The sequence below is a fragment of the Aphis gossypii genome, chromosome 1, assembly GCF_020184175.1.
Source record: "Aphis gossypii isolate Hap1 chromosome 1, ASM2018417v2, whole genome shotgun sequence".
NCBI lineage: Eukaryota > Metazoa > Arthropoda > Insecta > Hemiptera > Aphididae > Aphis > Aphis gossypii.
Genome location: NC_065530.1, coordinates 5,832,989 through 5,852,599, shown reverse-complemented (window position 1 = coordinate 5,852,599; position 19,611 = coordinate 5,832,989). Strand labels below are relative to the sequence as shown.

General features: G+C 29.1%; 1 protein-coding gene across 9 annotated transcripts in view; it reads right to left on the bottom strand.

Annotated features, from left to right (window-relative positions):
- Positions 1–271: 271 nt before the first annotated feature.
- LOC114120265 (myb-like protein AA) overlaps positions 272–19,611 on the bottom strand; it is a 67,815-nt gene continuing 48,475 nt past the window's right edge. For 5 of the 9 annotated variants that reach the window (XM_050197362.1, XM_027982125.2, XM_027982124.2 and 2 more), the window contains 17 exons: positions 19,100–19,585; positions 9,350–9,484; positions 7,210–7,356; positions 6,960–7,115; positions 6,510–6,644; positions 6,223–6,321; positions 5,954–6,112; positions 4,945–5,883; positions 3,627–4,222; positions 3,315–3,554; positions 2,897–3,013; positions 2,104–2,293; positions 1,928–2,019; positions 1,610–1,861; positions 1,243–1,398; positions 981–1,148; positions 272–908 (listed from right to left, as the gene is read on the bottom strand). In XM_050197362.1, the coding sequence (XP_050053319.1) occupies positions 678–908; positions 981–1,148; positions 1,243–1,398; positions 1,610–1,861; positions 1,928–2,019; positions 2,104–2,293; positions 2,897–3,013; positions 3,315–3,554; positions 3,627–4,222; positions 4,945–5,883; positions 5,954–6,112; positions 6,223–6,321; positions 6,510–6,644; positions 6,960–7,115; positions 7,210–7,356; positions 9,350–9,484; positions 19,100–19,585 (4,298 nt within the window). In that variant the 3' untranslated portion in view covers positions 272–677. The other 4 variants (XM_050197366.1, XM_050197365.1, XM_050197367.1 and 1 more) reach the window with 3 other exon arrangements.

Here is a 19,611-nt window from a genome sequence, read left to right as displayed (position 1 = left end):
AAATATTGAAGCAATACATAAGACATAAATACAATTTTAGAAAATCTAAAATAATAATTGTGTAAACAAATAGGTAATATTGTAATTATAAAACTAGTTGTCAATTTGTCATAGAATTTTACTATAGTGGTAGAATTTTAGATGAAATAGTTTATAGCTTATAGCAAATAATAATTGCAACCAAATAAAAAAAAATCCAGGAATTTAAATATGGTATAATAAACAAATGAAAAATAATTTTTGATTCTTCAGTAATAAAATACAACACAAATACAATTTATTAGGAACCGAATATATTACGATTTCACGATGGCTCACCTGAACAAAAAAAGAGATCTACACAAAACATAAAATTACATTGTACATGCATATAACACCACATTAATTATGTACAATCAGTATTTTAAATACGGTCGAAAAAAACTAATAAAAAAAGTTGTTTAACTTTCACATTTTGGAGCCAAATGTTAGTCTTTAAACAAAGTTTTAACAGGTAACAAAATAACTAATAAGATTAAAAAAATAAAACCAAAATAATAAACAGTTATGTAATATAAAATAATAATAATATATATATATATGTGTATACAATATGGTGACATTATAAATAAACAATATTAATTAGTAAATAATAATAAATAAATAAAAATTATTTTAAATAATTGTTAACGAGTAAATCATGTTTTACTCGGTGTTAACACTACACCATCACTGAAGTTTATCATTTTCATGACTGGCTCATAGTCTCCGGCTAAATAGAATAGATCATTATTTACATATATATTTTTCAACCGTTTAGCATCTTTTTCGACAATTGAACTGAACTCTTCTATTGATACCACTTGACATCCATTCATAATACTTTGCACATCATTAATATCATTATGAGGTGATTTGAATAATGCTCCCTATTATAATGTTATACAAAATGATAAAAATGCACTGTGATCATAATAAAAACTTGAGTAAATTATACTAACTGGGTATGGTAGATTTCCAGTAAAGTCACTGGCAGTCTCTTCAGGATGATAAAACCAAAATACTTTTACTTGCATTTTTTCCTGATTAGTCTCCCACATAGAGTTAACTTTACCAATAAAAGGTCGATCCAATTGACCAGAAGACAAAAACACAGCACAGTCCCCAATCTGATAATAAACAAAAAAATATATAATTGTATAATTGCAAATCCATTAAACAAAACAAAAATATATTAGCACTATACACAACAATAAAACATACACTTATGGTTTCGTCTCCTCTACTGATAGACTTGTAAAAAGTCTTCTTATTGCCACCCCGGCCTGGGCGCTTATAACTGTCACCTGACCACTTCCATATTTGTTGATCAGACAGAAATGCTGGTACATCACTGCTTTCAACTTCACTGGAGTCATTCTAAAGCGTTTCAATCACATTAAAGTTTATAATTAAGTTTATATATTGTGTGTATTCAATAAGTTAATATAATTATGTGATTCAGATGATTGAATAATTTAGCGTTATTAAATTAAATTAATAAATTATTAAATATTAAAATTAAGGATTTAGTTTTTGAATATTATTGATCTTACTCATTTCTTTAGTAAATAATACTGGTTTTACTTACTTCTTTAGATTTGCAATCATCATTATCATCATCGTCATCATCGTCTTCTATGGTGTCTACAATAAGTCTTTGGGGAGATAGAGTAGGTGGTTCAGATACCGAAAGCTCTAAATCAGAATCTCGATGTCGCTTATGCTTTTTGTGATGTTTTTTGTGGTGTTTATGTTTATGTTTGGTTCTTGTTTCATCATGACTGTGTTTATGTTTCCTATGTTTGCGTTTCTTTTTCAGTCTTCTTCTTTCGTGATCATCCTACAAATATAAATAATAATTAAAAATACAATTCACTCAATTATATACTAGTAACAAGACACTCACATCGACGGTAGTTATTTCTACATTCGGTCGACTCGGACTGACGGGTGTGCATTGTCGTTCAGCGAGTTCGACCGTAGTAGAACTATCCCGTTCTGAAACCACCAATGAACACAACATAGAATCCAAAATCCAGAATTACCCATCACCAATCAAAATTAAAAGAACTAAATACTAACCTTCGTTGGTTTGTGCAAGAGAATTATCAGAAGATTCTGAAGTTTGACTTCTCACTGGAATAGGGCTATATGATTCTTCCCTTTGCGGAAATAAAGCAGTATCATCTAAACTGTCTACACTATCTAATGATGCATTTGAAAACATTATCTTCTTAGGGATCACTGCTGGCTTATTGATAGCACAGGGAGACTATTAGAAAATTTTTAATCATGATTAACTTCTCAAAATAATATGTAATATAATATGTTATACATTTTATATAAACATAAAATATAAGTATTTCAAATGTTCTATAAATTAATTTTCTAGGCTTTGAACCATTTTTATATATCAATCAGAATAATAAAATTGTAAACTTGAAATATATGTTTAATAAATATAAATATATGTATTTTCAACTAAGTAACAGAAAGAAATGTTTTAATATCTTTTTTTTATAGCAATAGATAAGTACTTTAAACTTGCATTTTATTTTTGAAATGTGTAGCTTTTTTATTCGAAAATCATTTTATTGATATAAATTTACAAAATAGCATGTTTAAGCTTTATTATTGAATAATATTTCTATAGACTAAGACATTTTTTTCAATTGTATTTATATACGGATGAGTAACCTATTTTAAAATGAGTTAATTTAGTTAAAATATTAAAATATAAATAAAATGTGCAGCGTACTAGAGTATTTGAAATAATTATTGTAAAATATTTAATATTGAATAAAATATCATCTAATTTTAAATTTAAATATGTGAGTATAATTTTGTTAGAGATTGTTAAATATTTAGTAATTACCACTCTATGCAATGCATCAGCTATTTGGCGTTTTTTACATACATATTCTGGCAAACCTAATATATCATCTTGGTCTTGGATTTCGTCATCTTCATCCTCCACATTCCAATGTTTAATCTATAAATTAAATAAATTGATATTAAAATGTAAACAAATCACTTGCAGCAGAAATAGTTAATACTTTAACATCTGCAGTTATTTAAGAATACAATTAAGTTTTAATATGAATAAGTAGATTATATTTAAACTAATAAATATAAAATTTGTTTTATGAAAAATATCATTAAATAGGTATTGATATAAATAACTTTAAAAAACTTATTACAAAATTCTAATTTATTCTGAGATATTTTTTAATAATATTAATATATTATTAACTTTAATATTTATTATATACTAATAAATTATAATAACTTACTTTAACTTCAGCTTTTAACTTGGGTTTTATTTTGTATTGGTTACAAGATGGTGTCTCTATTTTATTAATTTTAATTGTTGAAACACTGCTTAACAAGCCTGATGATGAAGAAAGTTGTTTATCTTTCTTTGGACTTTGAGACAGATGTTTTTTAATGACTTCATCAAATGGGTTTGGGTTTTTTCTTGGTCGACCAACTTTTCGTTTCTTTAAAGGTGGTCTGAATTCATCTTCACTAGTCTGAAAGATAAAACAATGAATTAAAACTTAAAAGTATAAATACAGATAGTTTAATTGGAATATATTGCATACCATAATTGATGATGTAGAGCGTTTTTTGACAAATTTTTTTTGATAGAACTTATCATCATCCGATAATTTTTTAGCATCAGAGTGTTTAGCCCCTGATGAAACTGGTGATAATGTGGGTGGGGTATGTGTTGAAATCTTTCTAGGTGAAAAAGGACTCCATGGTTCTAACACGGGAGGAGAGAGATCTGATGAAGAGGAACTAGAAGTCTTATGTTTGGTTTTTGAACTACAATCCAATTTCAACCGTTTTTCTTTTACATCTAGTTCATTATTTCCATTGTTGTTATTTCCATCATCACATTTCAATACTTTTTTTGGACGACCTGGTCCACGTTTTACTTGACCAGAAGATGATAAACTTGAGTCAGACATTTTTCGATTTTGAACTTTAACACTAGAGTACTTAGGTGCCTTTTTGATTGTATCTAATTTTGAGTTAACTTTTAATTTGTCAACTGACTGGAAAATAGTGGTGCTACTCTGAGCAAATGATTTCTTGGTATAAACTTTTTTAATGCCATTTTTATTTATTGTCACCTCAAGTGGTTTGGTGGGGTTTTCTTCAAACTCATAACTGCATAATTTTTCCTCTACAGCTAAACAAAAACACATATAAATTCATGAATTCGCAAAAATTTACTCATATTATATATCATATAATAGGACTTGAACTTTGTTTTACCTAACTTAGCATGATTTCACCAATATGTACATTTCAAAACTACTAATATATATATTTTAATTTTAGATTTATTACTATAAAATATTATATAATATATATTTATTACTTTATAAGTAACCAATAAATTAATTTAAAAACTTAACTATTAAATATTAAAAAAAATTAATAAATAATTTTGAAACTTATGATTTTTAATTTTAAATTTATGTTGCTGATTAACAACTTTTAATGCATGTTTGATAATTATTACAACTTAAATAGTCATATACCTAATACCTTCTTAAATTTGTATCTTGTGGCAGTGATATGATTTTATGATATATTTATACTTTGAAAAGTTTTCTTATTATATTTATGTAGTATATCTATTGTAAATTGATTATTAATGTTTAGAGGATAATTATATTTATATTTTACATAGGTAATTAAAAATAAACTTACTATATATTTCAAAGTAAAAACATTCAAATTTAATAAAAAAAAAAAAAAAATTCATGTTTTTGTTTTGCAATTAGAATAATTAGATACATCTTTGATTTATTAATTGCATAATTTCATGCATATTTAGTAGATAAATTTTTAAACCATTAAAAGTCAAGCCCTAAAAATATATATAAACTTAATTACTACACTTACCAGTTAAATTATTATTGTTTGAGTAATTCTTAATAATATTGTCTTGCTCAGAAGTCTCACTAGATTTTTCAGTTTCCAAAAACTGTTCAGCCAACAAAAGTAAATCAATCTTGTTAACGCCTTTTTCTTCTGCTTCCTCGACAGTATTTACATTAACATCTACTGTTTGAACATTGTCCTGTTCTGAAGTATTCATCACATCTTCCTGAGTATGACAACTTTCCAATTGTTCACTAGAGTTTCGTTTTTCAAACTGTTCAATGCTATTCAACAACAGCTCTAGTCCAGTAATATCTGGTGTATTTGAATTTTCGGCTATAGACAAAACTGAAGTCTGAGTAGTACTTTCAGTCAAAGGCTGGTCATTATTTATGCAGTCTTGAGCACTCTCGGTGAAATTAGGTTCTTTGCTTTCTTCAATCGATGGATGATAAGCTTCATCTTCAGTTTGAATATCTGTTTGATTGCTAGCATCATGTGATATAATCGCTTCAGATTCCAAGAGGGGTTCTGGCGCTGAAAAATCTTGTTTTAAGTCTTTTTCTGGTTCACTAATAGTAGTGTTACAATAGTCCAATGAAATTGAAACATTTTCTTCTGTGTGTCTTGAAATCGTACTCTTTTCAGTAATAGACTGCTGTACTAATTTTGTTTGAACAGTTACAGACTCAGATACTGTTTGTATATCGTTGATTTGATTTTGACATCCAGATTGCATTTGAGTTGCAATAGTCAGTCCCGCGTGTGGCGGTTGAAGATGACCTATTAGTGGTTGAGCCACAATAGCTGATTGTTGTTGGTTGAAAATTATCATCTGATTTTCAGGCGATGTCAACTGGATTAACGGTTGTTGGTGTGCACTGTTGTCGGTTAGTTGATGATGAGTGTTTATGAGGGCTGGAGGAGTGGAAGAACTGACTTGTTGAATCAAGAATGAACCTGAACAAAATTATAAAAAATGATTTTACAGTTAAAGAAGCAATTGGCAAATAAAAATAATAATATTTACCCGAACTAGCAATAGAAGTATACTGTGGATGGTGGTTTATGATCGGCGATAGAGTAGTCATCTGCTGCTGTGGTTGTTGGATTAGAGTATAACCTTGATTAGGTTGGTGGTGATTTTGTGTTTCCGACTTGCAATAATCAAACGGCATAGCCATTAAACCTACGTAATAAAATTTGAATTAATTAAATACCATAATTCTACAAAATAATTAATAAATAATAAGTAGGTAGCAAACAAATCCGCATTTGTGATTATTTGCTTTTACTAACCGGCAATAGAGTTTTGAGGTAAAAGAAAATATTGACCGGATTGATCTTGGACTAGTTGATATCCGACCGGCTGTATGGTCTGCTGTTCCAAAGCAGGAGCTTCACAAAAAAAATATATACATACATTACATGATACAATTTTAAATTATTTATAAGTATGATTCTAATATAATATTGGAAGAGAGAAAAGTCATTTTGAAGTAATTTAATATGAATAGAACAATTTTTATAATATTATAGAGAACAAATAAAATCAAGCAATATTGTTTAGCGAGTATTTGGTTTACTTCTTAATGTAGTATTTTGAAAACTCCATTGGCTTCCGATAGTGTTTTGAGGAATGCTGCAGCTCCCAGACGATGGCCATCGGTTTATACCTGTTGTTGATCCAGTTGTCATGGAACAATCGTTGTAGGACAACACTAATGAACATACATTGAGTTAACACAAATTATATAACACCGAGTCTCGGATGTATATTTATTATTAATTAGTTTTATATGGGAAACTTAATTCGAACGATCAAAATAATACTCAATGGTTAATATTATAAACATTCAACACTTTGTATAATATTTTTTAGTATAATCAATCGAATATTAATTGTCGAAAAGACTTCAACGTGGCCATATATCGTCAAGACATAAAAATACCTTACTAAACACCACCACTAATCACTATAAGTATTATCACTATAATACAGTTTTATTTAATAGTTTTAAAATATGTATGTTTACCCATTGTCTGCATCGGAGACTGATGAACGACTTCGGGCATAGATACCGTCGTTGTGGTGGTCTCTCGTTGCCTTTGAACTTCTGTGTTGGAAGAACTTTGAGTATACCTTTGTCTGGCAACAGCTATGCCCACCGGTATATTTCCACTGACGCCAGCTAAATCGAATTACGTTCATAAGAAAATGTACACGGAGTGGGAATGATGCATAATATGATGGGTTTACAGTACAATAATGACTTAATAGCGTACTTTTGATGGTTGTAGTTTGACTGCATTGAACAGTGGAATCTTTTTTCTTCAACACCACTGCTGGATTGCTCTGCGACGCATACGTAGTATACTTGGTCGAGTTAATAGAGTCTTCATTTCGGGTTGTTGCTATCGGAGTGGGAGCAACTACATTAGACGAACAAATCAAATATTGAATTACAAATATCGCAAATACTAAAAAAAATATACATAGGTACTTTTAGATGTACCTATATACGTAATGTATAATATATATAGAAACACGTATTGTAAAATAAAAATGTTGGTATAATAATACCATTATTTGTATATTATTTCTATTCTCTTTCAGTGTTTATCAAAATAATTATGTATATAAGCTGATAAATTATCGGAAAATAAATCTATCCGGCTTCCATTGTACTATAAACTTCCGCAGTTAAATTGATGATGCTAAAAACAAGATTGAAATCCGTCATTCGCATTAATTCTCAAAACGCCCCCGACCCATAATACACAGTTTAAAACATACAGAAGCAATGCTATCTATTGATTACTGTCTACGAAATATTTAGACAAAAAACCTTAATAGACATCATAACTGACAACAATTTATTATAAAAAAATTAAAATAATAGGAATATAATATATAATATATTATTATTACTATTATTGTGACTATTGTTGCAGTAATTAAAATATGCATATACACTATTTATTTTATATTTATATAACTTGTACAAATGTATAAAAAATTTTCAAAACATTTTTCTATATTTGTTATCGGTAAGTTATTATTTTTCGGAAAGACTCAAGTATAAAATCGTAGAGATAGAAAGAAAAGCTATAAAATATTTTTTTTAATTAGGTATGACTCATGAATTATTTACATAAAACCATAATACCTATAATTATTCAATGACATATTAAAATATATATATAGGTACGTTAACATACAAAATATTATATATTCAACTAACTTATAAAATAAAAATTTAAAACGGTACAATTATTATTAAATAAAAGAAAGTGAATAAATACTGTACGTACACTGCAAGAAATCAAAAAAAAAAAAAGATTTCAAGGTAAGTGCTTATATACCTACCTACTTTTAGCTTGTATGCATCATCTGTATAATAATTTTATATTTAATTTAATGGTGCATCATAAAAACAGGTAAATAGCAAATATATTAGAATTACTCTTTGTAAAGTTTTAATATTGTTCACTAAAGCGAATGCAAGTACCTATAATCTGTGTGATTATTATTATTTTTTTTAAATGATGGTGTGCCAAATCTATTGGAACGTAATCCGCTTTCGCGAATGTTTTAAAAAAAAAATTATTTCTGCATTATATTAGTGTAATTATATTCACATTTGAATAAAAATTTAACCATTTAGTAGACAAACCAGAATATTAATGCTTACAATGATTAAGTTATGAGTTTTATTTATTAAGTTTCAATATATAATTATCAATATATTTGAACAACAATAAGACAGTGCTGTATCATTTTATAGGTATATAATCATTTGTATACAATGGAAAAATAAGATAATAAATAATATTAAAACTCAATTATTCTATGTACACTGTAGAGTACTACAATGTTGTCCGGAAATGTCATCATTCGACGAGGGCAACTGCATTATAATAAGCGTGAAAGATAAACGTCTTGGGTAACGTTATAATACTCAAATCATGAAATCATAAAAAAAAGTGACTACATTTGCATAATTCACATTACAAAAACAAAACGAAATAATATTCGTTCATACTAGAAAGATTTTACTCAGCCTATACGCTAAGTCAAATAAGCATATAATATAAATAAATAATAAAAAATCATTGAAACTAGCACCACATTAACACATCAGTAAACTTGAATTATTCTATAGTATAGGTATTTAAAAAATGAGGAAGACAGTAAACGTTTTTTACTATGACGTTTTGTAATCAAATATTAACAACTACCGAAAAGAAAATATATTAAATAGTAGCAGACGTCATCGAAAACATATTTGTAACTGTGTTTTATAATAAACCTTATTTCAATATTAAATAATTTATTGCCTCATTATTTTAAACTTATTAATAAAAATACCTATAGGTATAATATAATATTATATTATAATTACAACTTCAAAAGTTATCTCACCTATCGTCAACGGTTTACTGGTGACTAAAGCGTGGCTTTTTCCAATTGGCCTTTTACGTTTTTTTGATTCTTGTAACGGCAACCTGTCTGCTGATCCATTGGGCGCAAGTTTCACCAATTTCGGCATTTCTTTCACTGTAAACAAAATATTCATTTACTGTAAGATCGAATAATGAATCAAATTAATTTTTCACGATGAATTTAGTATTCTAGTTTAAATAAATCTAAAAAATCCTATGGAAAACTGAAAATTTGTGAATATAATAAAGAAGAACTAATAATGAATCATGATTTATGAATGCCATGATTATTACTTATACATTTAATTAACAAGCTGCTGCCTACTGTACACCACTATGTAGGTACATTTTTCAGCTATTTATACCACGGGCATTTGTCGAGAATGTTTGGTTTTCATACACTATATTTCGAATTTTCAATAACAGTTAATTAAAATGGAATGTTTTTTTCATTGAAAATCTTTAATATTTAAAATATTTAATTTTTTTTTTTTTTTGTAGAAAATATAAAATAATTTAGATAATTTTATTTCAGAGGAATACAGTAACTGTTAAAAATATAATTATTTTTTATGTACCTACTTTAACAGAATAAGCACAAGTTATATAAGTTACATATATTTTTAATAAAAAAAACCCAACCGGAATTTAAAAAAAAAACATAGGTATTTAGTTTAAAATTAAATAACAAAATGTAATCGATAAAAATGAGTAATTTAAAAAACTAACCATAGTTAATAATTGTTCTATCAATTAGAAACCTGCAATTGTATTATTGAAATATATATGTTAAATAAATTCAATGTTGAAAATACATGTTAAATACGTGGAATAAATTCAAATAATAACGTTTATAAATCATTTATTTTTAAAATATAAATAACGTCGACATTACAATATCAAAATATTTTTCAGAATGAATACAATAATATTCGTTTTACTAGTGGTAGTATTTGAGGTATATTTAATTGTTAAGTTTAAATGCAATTTTCTACACGTTTCCTCATCGTCGTTTATAACATTTTCTCATTTATTTCTCTTAAAAATATAATGGATTTCTTATTTTCTATTGGAGCTCCAAAATGTGAATCCTTTAAAATGCAAACATCTCTCACATTTTGTACCATTAATCGAAACACCACCAATAGATGGCTTCAGAGGATAATAAATTACTTTACTTTTACTTGCAGTAGGTATTTCAAAAAATATTGTTATCGCCTTTTTCAGACCTCTAAGTATAATATTACTGAATGTGAACACATTTACAATTTGCATTTTTTCTTAATTTATAAAAATATTAAATTTCAAAACATCTTGAAACGATATCAGATTGATTTTTTAAATATTTAACAACTGTTCGTCGATCGGGAATTATTACAGTCAACGGATCGTTATTCCATACATAAATAGTACATTTTGCAAAAATGTATAATAATATACGTAGGTACAATGTAATAGTTTTTATCGAAGAAAAAATTATCAAACGTCTTAGGTACCTACTTCTTTTATTTTTTTGTTAAAGAAAGTATTCGGAACATATAAATTCTAAAATATACCTATACATATTTTTCTGCAACATGCGCGACTGAAGTATTCACGTAACTTATAGGTAAATGGAATCTATATTTACTCCGCATAAATACATACTTTAACATTTTATTGCAGAAGAGCTATACTTCAGCATAATAAAATATTTAAAATATTTGTTATTAGGTTTTCTGTTATTGAATGTATTAATCAAACCAAATACAATCTTTGATCGCGCGAGACACGAAGGCATACCTAGGCCTAGTGGGGCAATTTTCAGTTTCATATACTTTCAAATGCAATGGGGTTCATCCCACAACTGAGGATGAAAACTATTTAAACCATACATTATATTATATTTTTTCATTAGAGAAAATAGTGGGTTTCTCTGTCAAATGTAAGACTTTAATATATAGTATCTTATATAAGTAATTTTAGTTATAAGTAGATACAATAGGTACAATTTAGGTATAATATAAAATACAACAATTTAGAGAAAAAATTCACAAAACCTATCGTTTAATTGTAAACTCATTTTATATTTTCATAAACTATTAACATAAAACAATCAAAATTCGAAAATCAAGCGATTATAAAGATTATTGTCAATATTGATATAATATTATTCACAATTGCAGCCATAGTAAAAACGAAAGGTTTACTATCGCCGCCAGCCTTATTATAATAAGACCTGATATTTATACTAATATATATATATATGTAGTGTATTGAGATACTTTGATATGTTTTATCGAAATATATTATAATATATAATATATCAGATTCCGATATAGTCAATTCGTAAACACCATAATATACGTATAATATTATTCAGTCGCGCGATTATTGTAACGAGCGGATCGCGGCGAAACATAATCGCACGCACCGAACGTGCAGCGACACACACAGCCTCGCAGATAACGCCGCTGCACAATCGCCGAATGAAACGTAAGTAATACGAAGTAACGAACGACGGCGGCGGAGTTTGACGAGCGAAAGCGGTGGCGACGGCGACGGCGTAGTCGGTCGGATCTCCGCGGGGCGGAGAAGCAGGAATAAAATCACGAAAAAGGGGGCGAATAAAAACAGTGTTAAATTACATTTTGGCACAAGCTTATCAACATCAGTTCGTCGGAACGACCTCGACACAGCGCACGCAGGCACATGAGCGCACAATTTTTATCGTCTACAATATAATATACCTGTACGATATACTTAAACATTTAGGTAATATTACGTACAATACGTACTTTTGTGAGCACTATAAAAAGCATAAACGACGAAACTCCCCAATAGCAGACTAGTTGCTATAAACAATGTTTTCACGACTTTTCTTGTATTTTCCATCATAATATAATATATACTTATAGGTATACCAACAATATATTATTAATAATTAAATTTTTTTCAAAATTTACTATTGTCTATTCGCAATTATTTATATTTTATTTAGGACAGTACTGCACGGTAATAATATTGCTGATAACCAAAATTGAGATTATGCGCTTATAATAAAGAATTTAAATTGTAATATATTTTATACATAATAAGATATTGGTGTATAGACTATATGTACACCGGTTCACGATAAGGGACCAGAAAAAATTTTTCAGTGTCGAGTGAATTGGAAAAAATTATATTATCTTTAATTTATATCAACATTAGTTTTTTTTCAAGTACGTAGCCAGACAATCAAAAATCGAAATATTTAGTATTGGAAGGTTACGGTAGTTTTGCAACAGTACCTATATACAAACAATATGAAATATGAATACCTATATATACGATACCTTCGCGTTCACGTTTTTCACCGTGCAGTCTCACAATGACGTTATTACTATTATTTTTATTGAACTCTTTTAGCTCCTGCAACAGGGATGGCTATTTTATTGCCTATTCTATTTACATTTTTACTTAAACAGATAAAAATAAATTTAGTGATGACATTAACACAATATTTTTTTTCATAATATGAAAAATATAATTTAATTTTTAATTTTGGTACCATGATCGATCGAAAATTTACCGGACTACCAACATGCAAGTTGCCAGAGCTAACTTATTATTTGGATTACTACTATTTTTGCATATTTTTAAATATTAATTTACTAATAAAATAATATAAATTATGAAGGTGTATTTTTTATTATATTTTAATATATTCATTTTTTACATTAAGTCATTTAACTCTACGTAATATATAATATTTTTCTGAAAAAATAAAATAATAATCATAAATAAAGCGAATAGCTGTTGTAAACGTAAACGTGGCTTTTTTAAAACCATATAGCTAAATATTTTATATAAGTTTATTAGTAAATTAAAATAATATTATACAATTATATAAAGAATATAGTAATAGTATATAATATAAGTACATAACATTTACCATCAGTCTAACTACTATAATTTTTTTCCTTTAGTCACTGAAACAGACAACTATAGAACTATACGGATAACTTCACTTAGATTACGCGCATCACAACTCAAGTACTCACGGCCACGGTTTAGGACCAGATTTCCCGGCTGCTATACGACGATTTCCTGACCTTAAGTGACCGTGAATATTGTTATGACGACTGTTATAAATAGAACACACCATATCACTATAGCAGTGTACACAATGTTTATTTATTTCTACATACTCCACACACATTAGCCAAAATACTTAACTTATACTTATATTGATATAGTTCTATAAAATTAAACGTAAAAAAAAAATGCCGTTTTAAAAACCTATGAAATATTATATTTTATCGTTAACCGTTGAGGTATTGAGATTATTATAGCTGCAATGGTTGCCATAATATTATAATATGCAACGCGGTTATTATGTCTGTTGTAAGATTGCGATATAGGTAGTTTATTTCTGAAATTGAAAATTCTCTCCACCTCTAGAATTTAAACGTTACTCGTATTAATGTTACTTGTTACGTGTTAATGTAACTTAAACTTTATCCGATTTAGCAGTTCGAAATAAATTCGATATCAACAGTGTTAACGCGCACTTAAACATACAATTTTATATTAGAGTTAAGAATCAACCGCTGTAAGTTACACCACTATATAAGTATTAGTTTATAATAATATTACATATCGCATATGTATGATATGTTTCGTTTGATAAAAAGTAATTAAACACATTAACTATAAATGTACGTAGGCAATGATATAAAATTAAATGCACATATTTCTCGATAATATTTTTTCAATGTACTATGTACAAAATAGACTAATAAAGTATAACTACTAAACAACCAAATAGTAATTTTCATTTTCTCGTTAAAACTAAACAGAAACCACGTAATCGTATAATTATTAATAAACTATGATATCGTGTAATAATTTATACGCATAATATTAATGAAATATAGGAGCGTGCTGCGTGGGTACTATAATATAACAAATTCGATTTTTAGTAACCCCCACGTCATACTGACGTTTATAAATTCTTTAAAAATCAGGATAGGTATCATTATACCATATATTAACCTATTAAAAATGAGTCTATACTCCATGAATGACAGATACACTAAATTAAAAAAAATTACAGTATTTAGCATTAATATACAATATTTTAAATTGTATTATAATAATAGTATCATACGATGTATTATAAATTAACTGCTCATCGTTAAGTTACTAAACCATAATGTAAGTAGGTATTATTTCTATAATTTAGCAATCCAAGAAATTTATTATAATTTATATTTTTGCACAGAATTATACACCTAATCTTAAAAAATAGAACCTATAGAACCATTTCGAAGTTTTTTAAGTTTGGATTCTCGAACAAAGCTAGAATAAAATATAACATAGACAGGTAGTATTACACAGGGATAGTACCTACTAGAGTACCATCATATTGGTAACCAGTAGGTGTGGTTGTTTTCAATATTGTGCTGATAAAAAAATAGATAAAAGTATTCAAGAGCCACATAAACGACCGAACCGGATGAACCAATATATGGGTTTCAAAGTTAAAAGTTTAAGCCCGCAGCTATACCCAAGGTTTAGATATAATATAATACATAATAGCACACTTGCACTGCGTATTTTGTACACGGAGATCCGATTTCGTTTATTATTGTTTACCCACAAGCCATTGGGCGCCTATAGTAGAAAAAAAACACAAAAATCATCATTGTTCAGCAAAATATCAGATGTTTGTTATCACAAAAATTGTACAACTATGATAAAAAATAAAATAAAATTATCAACAGCAATGCAATATTCCAAGAAACTAAACATACGCTGTGTGTAATAACGTAATAAATAATAATATTAAGGCGTGCAACAGTAATATAATAATAATTATTATTTTATATCAAACATTTTATTATCTCCCGAGAACAGCTAAAGTTGCCGCGGAGTAAACGAGTAATAAAGATTTCGCACGGCCTTAGGTAAACATTAAAATCTCGTGCGCATGTTTTATATGTATATTATATTTCAATCGAACGGTTCGGCCTATAATCGCAAAAATCATGCAGTTGCGCGAAGTTGGCGATAAATAGGCCGAAAATATTGTACGCGCACTCACATTATATATAATATTTATTATCACATCCCATGAATATTAATATCATTAAAAATCGGCGAGGTACAATGATTTGTGTGCACATCATTCCATTATGACTATATACCGATTATTCGATAAACGAATGATAAAGCAATAATATACGGCGATATGTTTAGCATGCACAACCGACTTAATGAACTTAATCATTATATTTTGTAAATAAATCTTACTAACACCCAAAGTAAAAAATACTAGGATAGTTACGTATACTATAGGTAGGTATGCATTAAAGCCTGGCTCACTGTAGCTACATCGCCTGCGGTGTCGTATTTAAAAGTTGAGTTCGAATTGACTTAAAATTTTCCGATAAGTTATGGTTCATAAATTAATACCATGATTTTTTTTTTATTTAATGAGATTCTAACATAAATTGTTGTATTTAATATTATAATAATTACAAATACCATGATTATAATGGACAACAGACTATACGATAAAACGCATACTATACAAGACAGATGACGAAGTTGGTCTTTCCATGGACGATTCTATAATAGTTATGTATACGTAAATACATAATATTATATTCTAGAGCTCATATTTCAGGTATGGGTAAGTTAAGTTATGACTAATAGTTTACTTATAATTATATTAATAGGGCGTAACCTAACCTTTATCTCAATTTTTTTTTTTTTTTGTTTGCCTTACATACTAATATTAAATAAAAATATAGATTTTATTTATTCTTTAAACATGATATGTATAATATATTATTAAACTATACTTTTATAATTTAAGTATAGGTATTATGAAAAAAGACAATTAATATTTAGTATTAGTGATAATTGATAAGTAAATAAAACGAAATTATAGTTGATCCTTTACTTATCAAAATTACACTACAATACGATAATGAACTTTTTAACAAGTGGACACCAAAATATTTGGTAGGAGAAGCTATTCGTTCTGCCCATGCGCTAGAATCACCACTGATCGTTTTTGTGGTTTTGGTGGTTTTGTGAGTGTTATAGAACGTACCTACAATTTCTTGGATATTGAAAATTGCTAAATCAAAGGGCAACAACAATCATATAGTTAAAAATTAAATGTAAAAACCTCTATGGATGATAATCCACGTTAAGTTTTCTAATCGAAATTCGTATTATGTTATTGCTCCATAAAACATCGTAATTTAAAATAAAAATAATGTTATTCAATACCACCCCCAAAAAAAGTAACAATAAACAAAAATTGCAGAGCATTGGAAATTCAACAATATATACAAACTAAAAGTTTTGTACGAACAAACTATACATAATGGTATCATATTCAAACGAAACTAATGAAAAAGTCATATATATGTACATTATATACATTATACATACATAAATATGTATTCATATTTATCTCGACATGCAAGAATAGTAAAGCGGTAGGCTTTAATACCGTGCGTATGCCAATTACCCTTTGAAACCACGGACAAATGAAAAGTAATCGAAAATTTAACCCTCGACCGTATAACTAATAATAATAATTATTATCATTATACAAATTCGACAAGAATTTCTGCTAAACTTGTATCACTTGATACGCTTTCAAATTATATACTATGGCTGAAATGAGTACCTAAGCATATTAAACAAAAAATATATCATGAGGAGCAAATGTTATATAACCTTGATTTTCGGCGAACACCTATTATAAACGTGAACTCTTCAAATTCAAGGACGACTATTGATTTTTCCCACCGAACATTGCCGTCGTACATTGCAGCGACGCTGGGGACCGACCCTAAAATAGAACAGAATCTGGCGGTGGCGTTATATTAAACCGCCGTGGCGGTACGCCATAGGGCACTGGAACGATATATATGCTTTTACATCGAGATGAACACCCCGCGACAGATTTCCGTACAACTCGACAACATGATATTATATATTATATGTATATTTAAGTATAGTGGTATCCAAAACTTTTAAAATTTAGCTCCTCTAACACTTGAGAGGTTTGGCCTATACGTGTAAACTACGTTACCTACTATAATGCTTGTATATAGACCTCGTTTCATGTGAATTATCTCCATCAATATAAGTTTAATATTTGATATTATATAATCCATTGAAAGTTTAATTTATTATAGGCATATATCTTTTCGATGAGAATCCACTTAGAAACTTATAGTTATAATACACTAAAAATATCAGAAATATTCTAATGTGTGATTATTGAAAAATATAAATGTTTTTAAGTTAAAGTCTGTGGGGCATCAATTCAATTTTTTGTTATGTCTATATTATGATGCTACAGCCCACAAACTTTGTCTAGAAATTATTCATTTTTCAGGCCAACAAATTAAAAAAAGTGGAATAAAATGTGATTTTAAATACGCAGATGTACACTTTATGTGGTTCAATTAAAGCCATGAAGCACTGCATGGTTATATACTTGGTATATAGTAGGTCTACTACTGTAGTATACTATATTGTATATTAACTAATTAATATAATTATATAGATACGTTAATATTTGATACGCGATGCAACCAATTATTTGTTTGTTTATAATGTGCTAAGTGATAAGTTTAATTCAATTATAATAAATATATGTATATTTATAGGTACCAAATACCTATTTATGCATTCATAACATAAAATTGTTTATCCATACCTACTGAAAAGGAAAAATATTATATTATAGGTACCTACTAATATACCTATGCATTACGTCTAACCATAAAATGACAACGAATAATGAAAAATAATATTAGCATGATATTCTATCAGAACAAAAAAATAAGAATACTTTGTATAAATATTGTTAAGAACATTAGTACAATGCAACAAAAAAAGTCGTCTGGTACTCTGGTCACCAATCACTAAACATATTATATACAGTGTATTATGATATAAGAAGTCATAAAGTGGTCGTAAACTCGCATAGTTGTACTTCTCGCGGTGTCATAAACGCGCCCCCAGGATGATTTTTGGATAAATATACCCCTGTCCCTCCAATACTCAATCCCACAACGACGAAAGGCTTAGAAAAAACGACATATTTTGAATATTTTCTCTTGTCGTAAAACGAGCGATTCAATAAACTTATATAGTACTGCATTTTAATTTTTAGTCTTCTGCAGCTCTTGAGACAACGTTTTGAAATCTCGTCAAAAAAATAATATAATTAAATTAACGAAGGTATAGGTACACCAAGTTATAACGGATAATAACGATAATGGTTGTAAAACGAGACGACGACGATGAATTATTATTATTATTATTATTATGTTAACGGTTCGTTTAAGAGGAGCGAGCCCAAAGAAGGGCGCACATCACGAGGGGCAAACGTGACACACGCCGGTGGGGCGGCGACGGCACAAAAGTCTGTGTCAGCCATTTTGTCCGTCCGTATTATTCATATGAGCATTGCGCATACGCAACAGCCTATTTTTGTTCGTTAAAACCGCACGCAACCGGGCGAAACCATAATATTATATTATAATGAAAATTCAAAAAAATATATCAAAAACCCAATTTCGGCTTACTTGCGTCGTTGGTATATTTGTTTATTTTTTTTTTTAAACCACATCCGTTAATTCGAAAAAAAAAAAAATTGAATAAAAATTCAAGGCGTGGCGACGAGCGTGCGAAAAAAAAAAGCTGAATAAAATCGAAATTAAATTACTTTTGCCAGCGGCGGACGTCCCGGCGACAACGGTCGATGATTGTTGTGCGGACGAAACGGCTACGATCGACGGCAGCGTCGACGAAGCGGCGGCGATAGCGCGCACCACGGAACAATTGATGGCCGCGGAGACCGACTGCTGCTGCTGCTGCTGCTGCTGTTGTTGTTGCTGCTGTTGCTGTTGCTGCTGATTGAGATGGTGTAGTGGGAGGAGGTGGTGGTGGTGGTGTTGTTGTTGTTGGTGCTGCTGCTGGTGCGTGACGGCGGCGGCGGCCGACTGAATGCCGGTAAAGTGCGCCTGCGCACTGACAGAATGCGGCGGCAACGGGGCGCCGCCGCACGAGGGCGCCACCGAAATGGTTCCGGTGCCCGAGGCGGCGGTCGCCGTGCTAGCAAAAAACGAATACATCTCGAACCCGGTGGCCGTGGCGTTGGCCGCCGCTGTTATGCCGCTGCCGTTTGAACCGCCGACGATGGTGCTCCGGTCTGCGATACAACATTAAAGTTTTTTT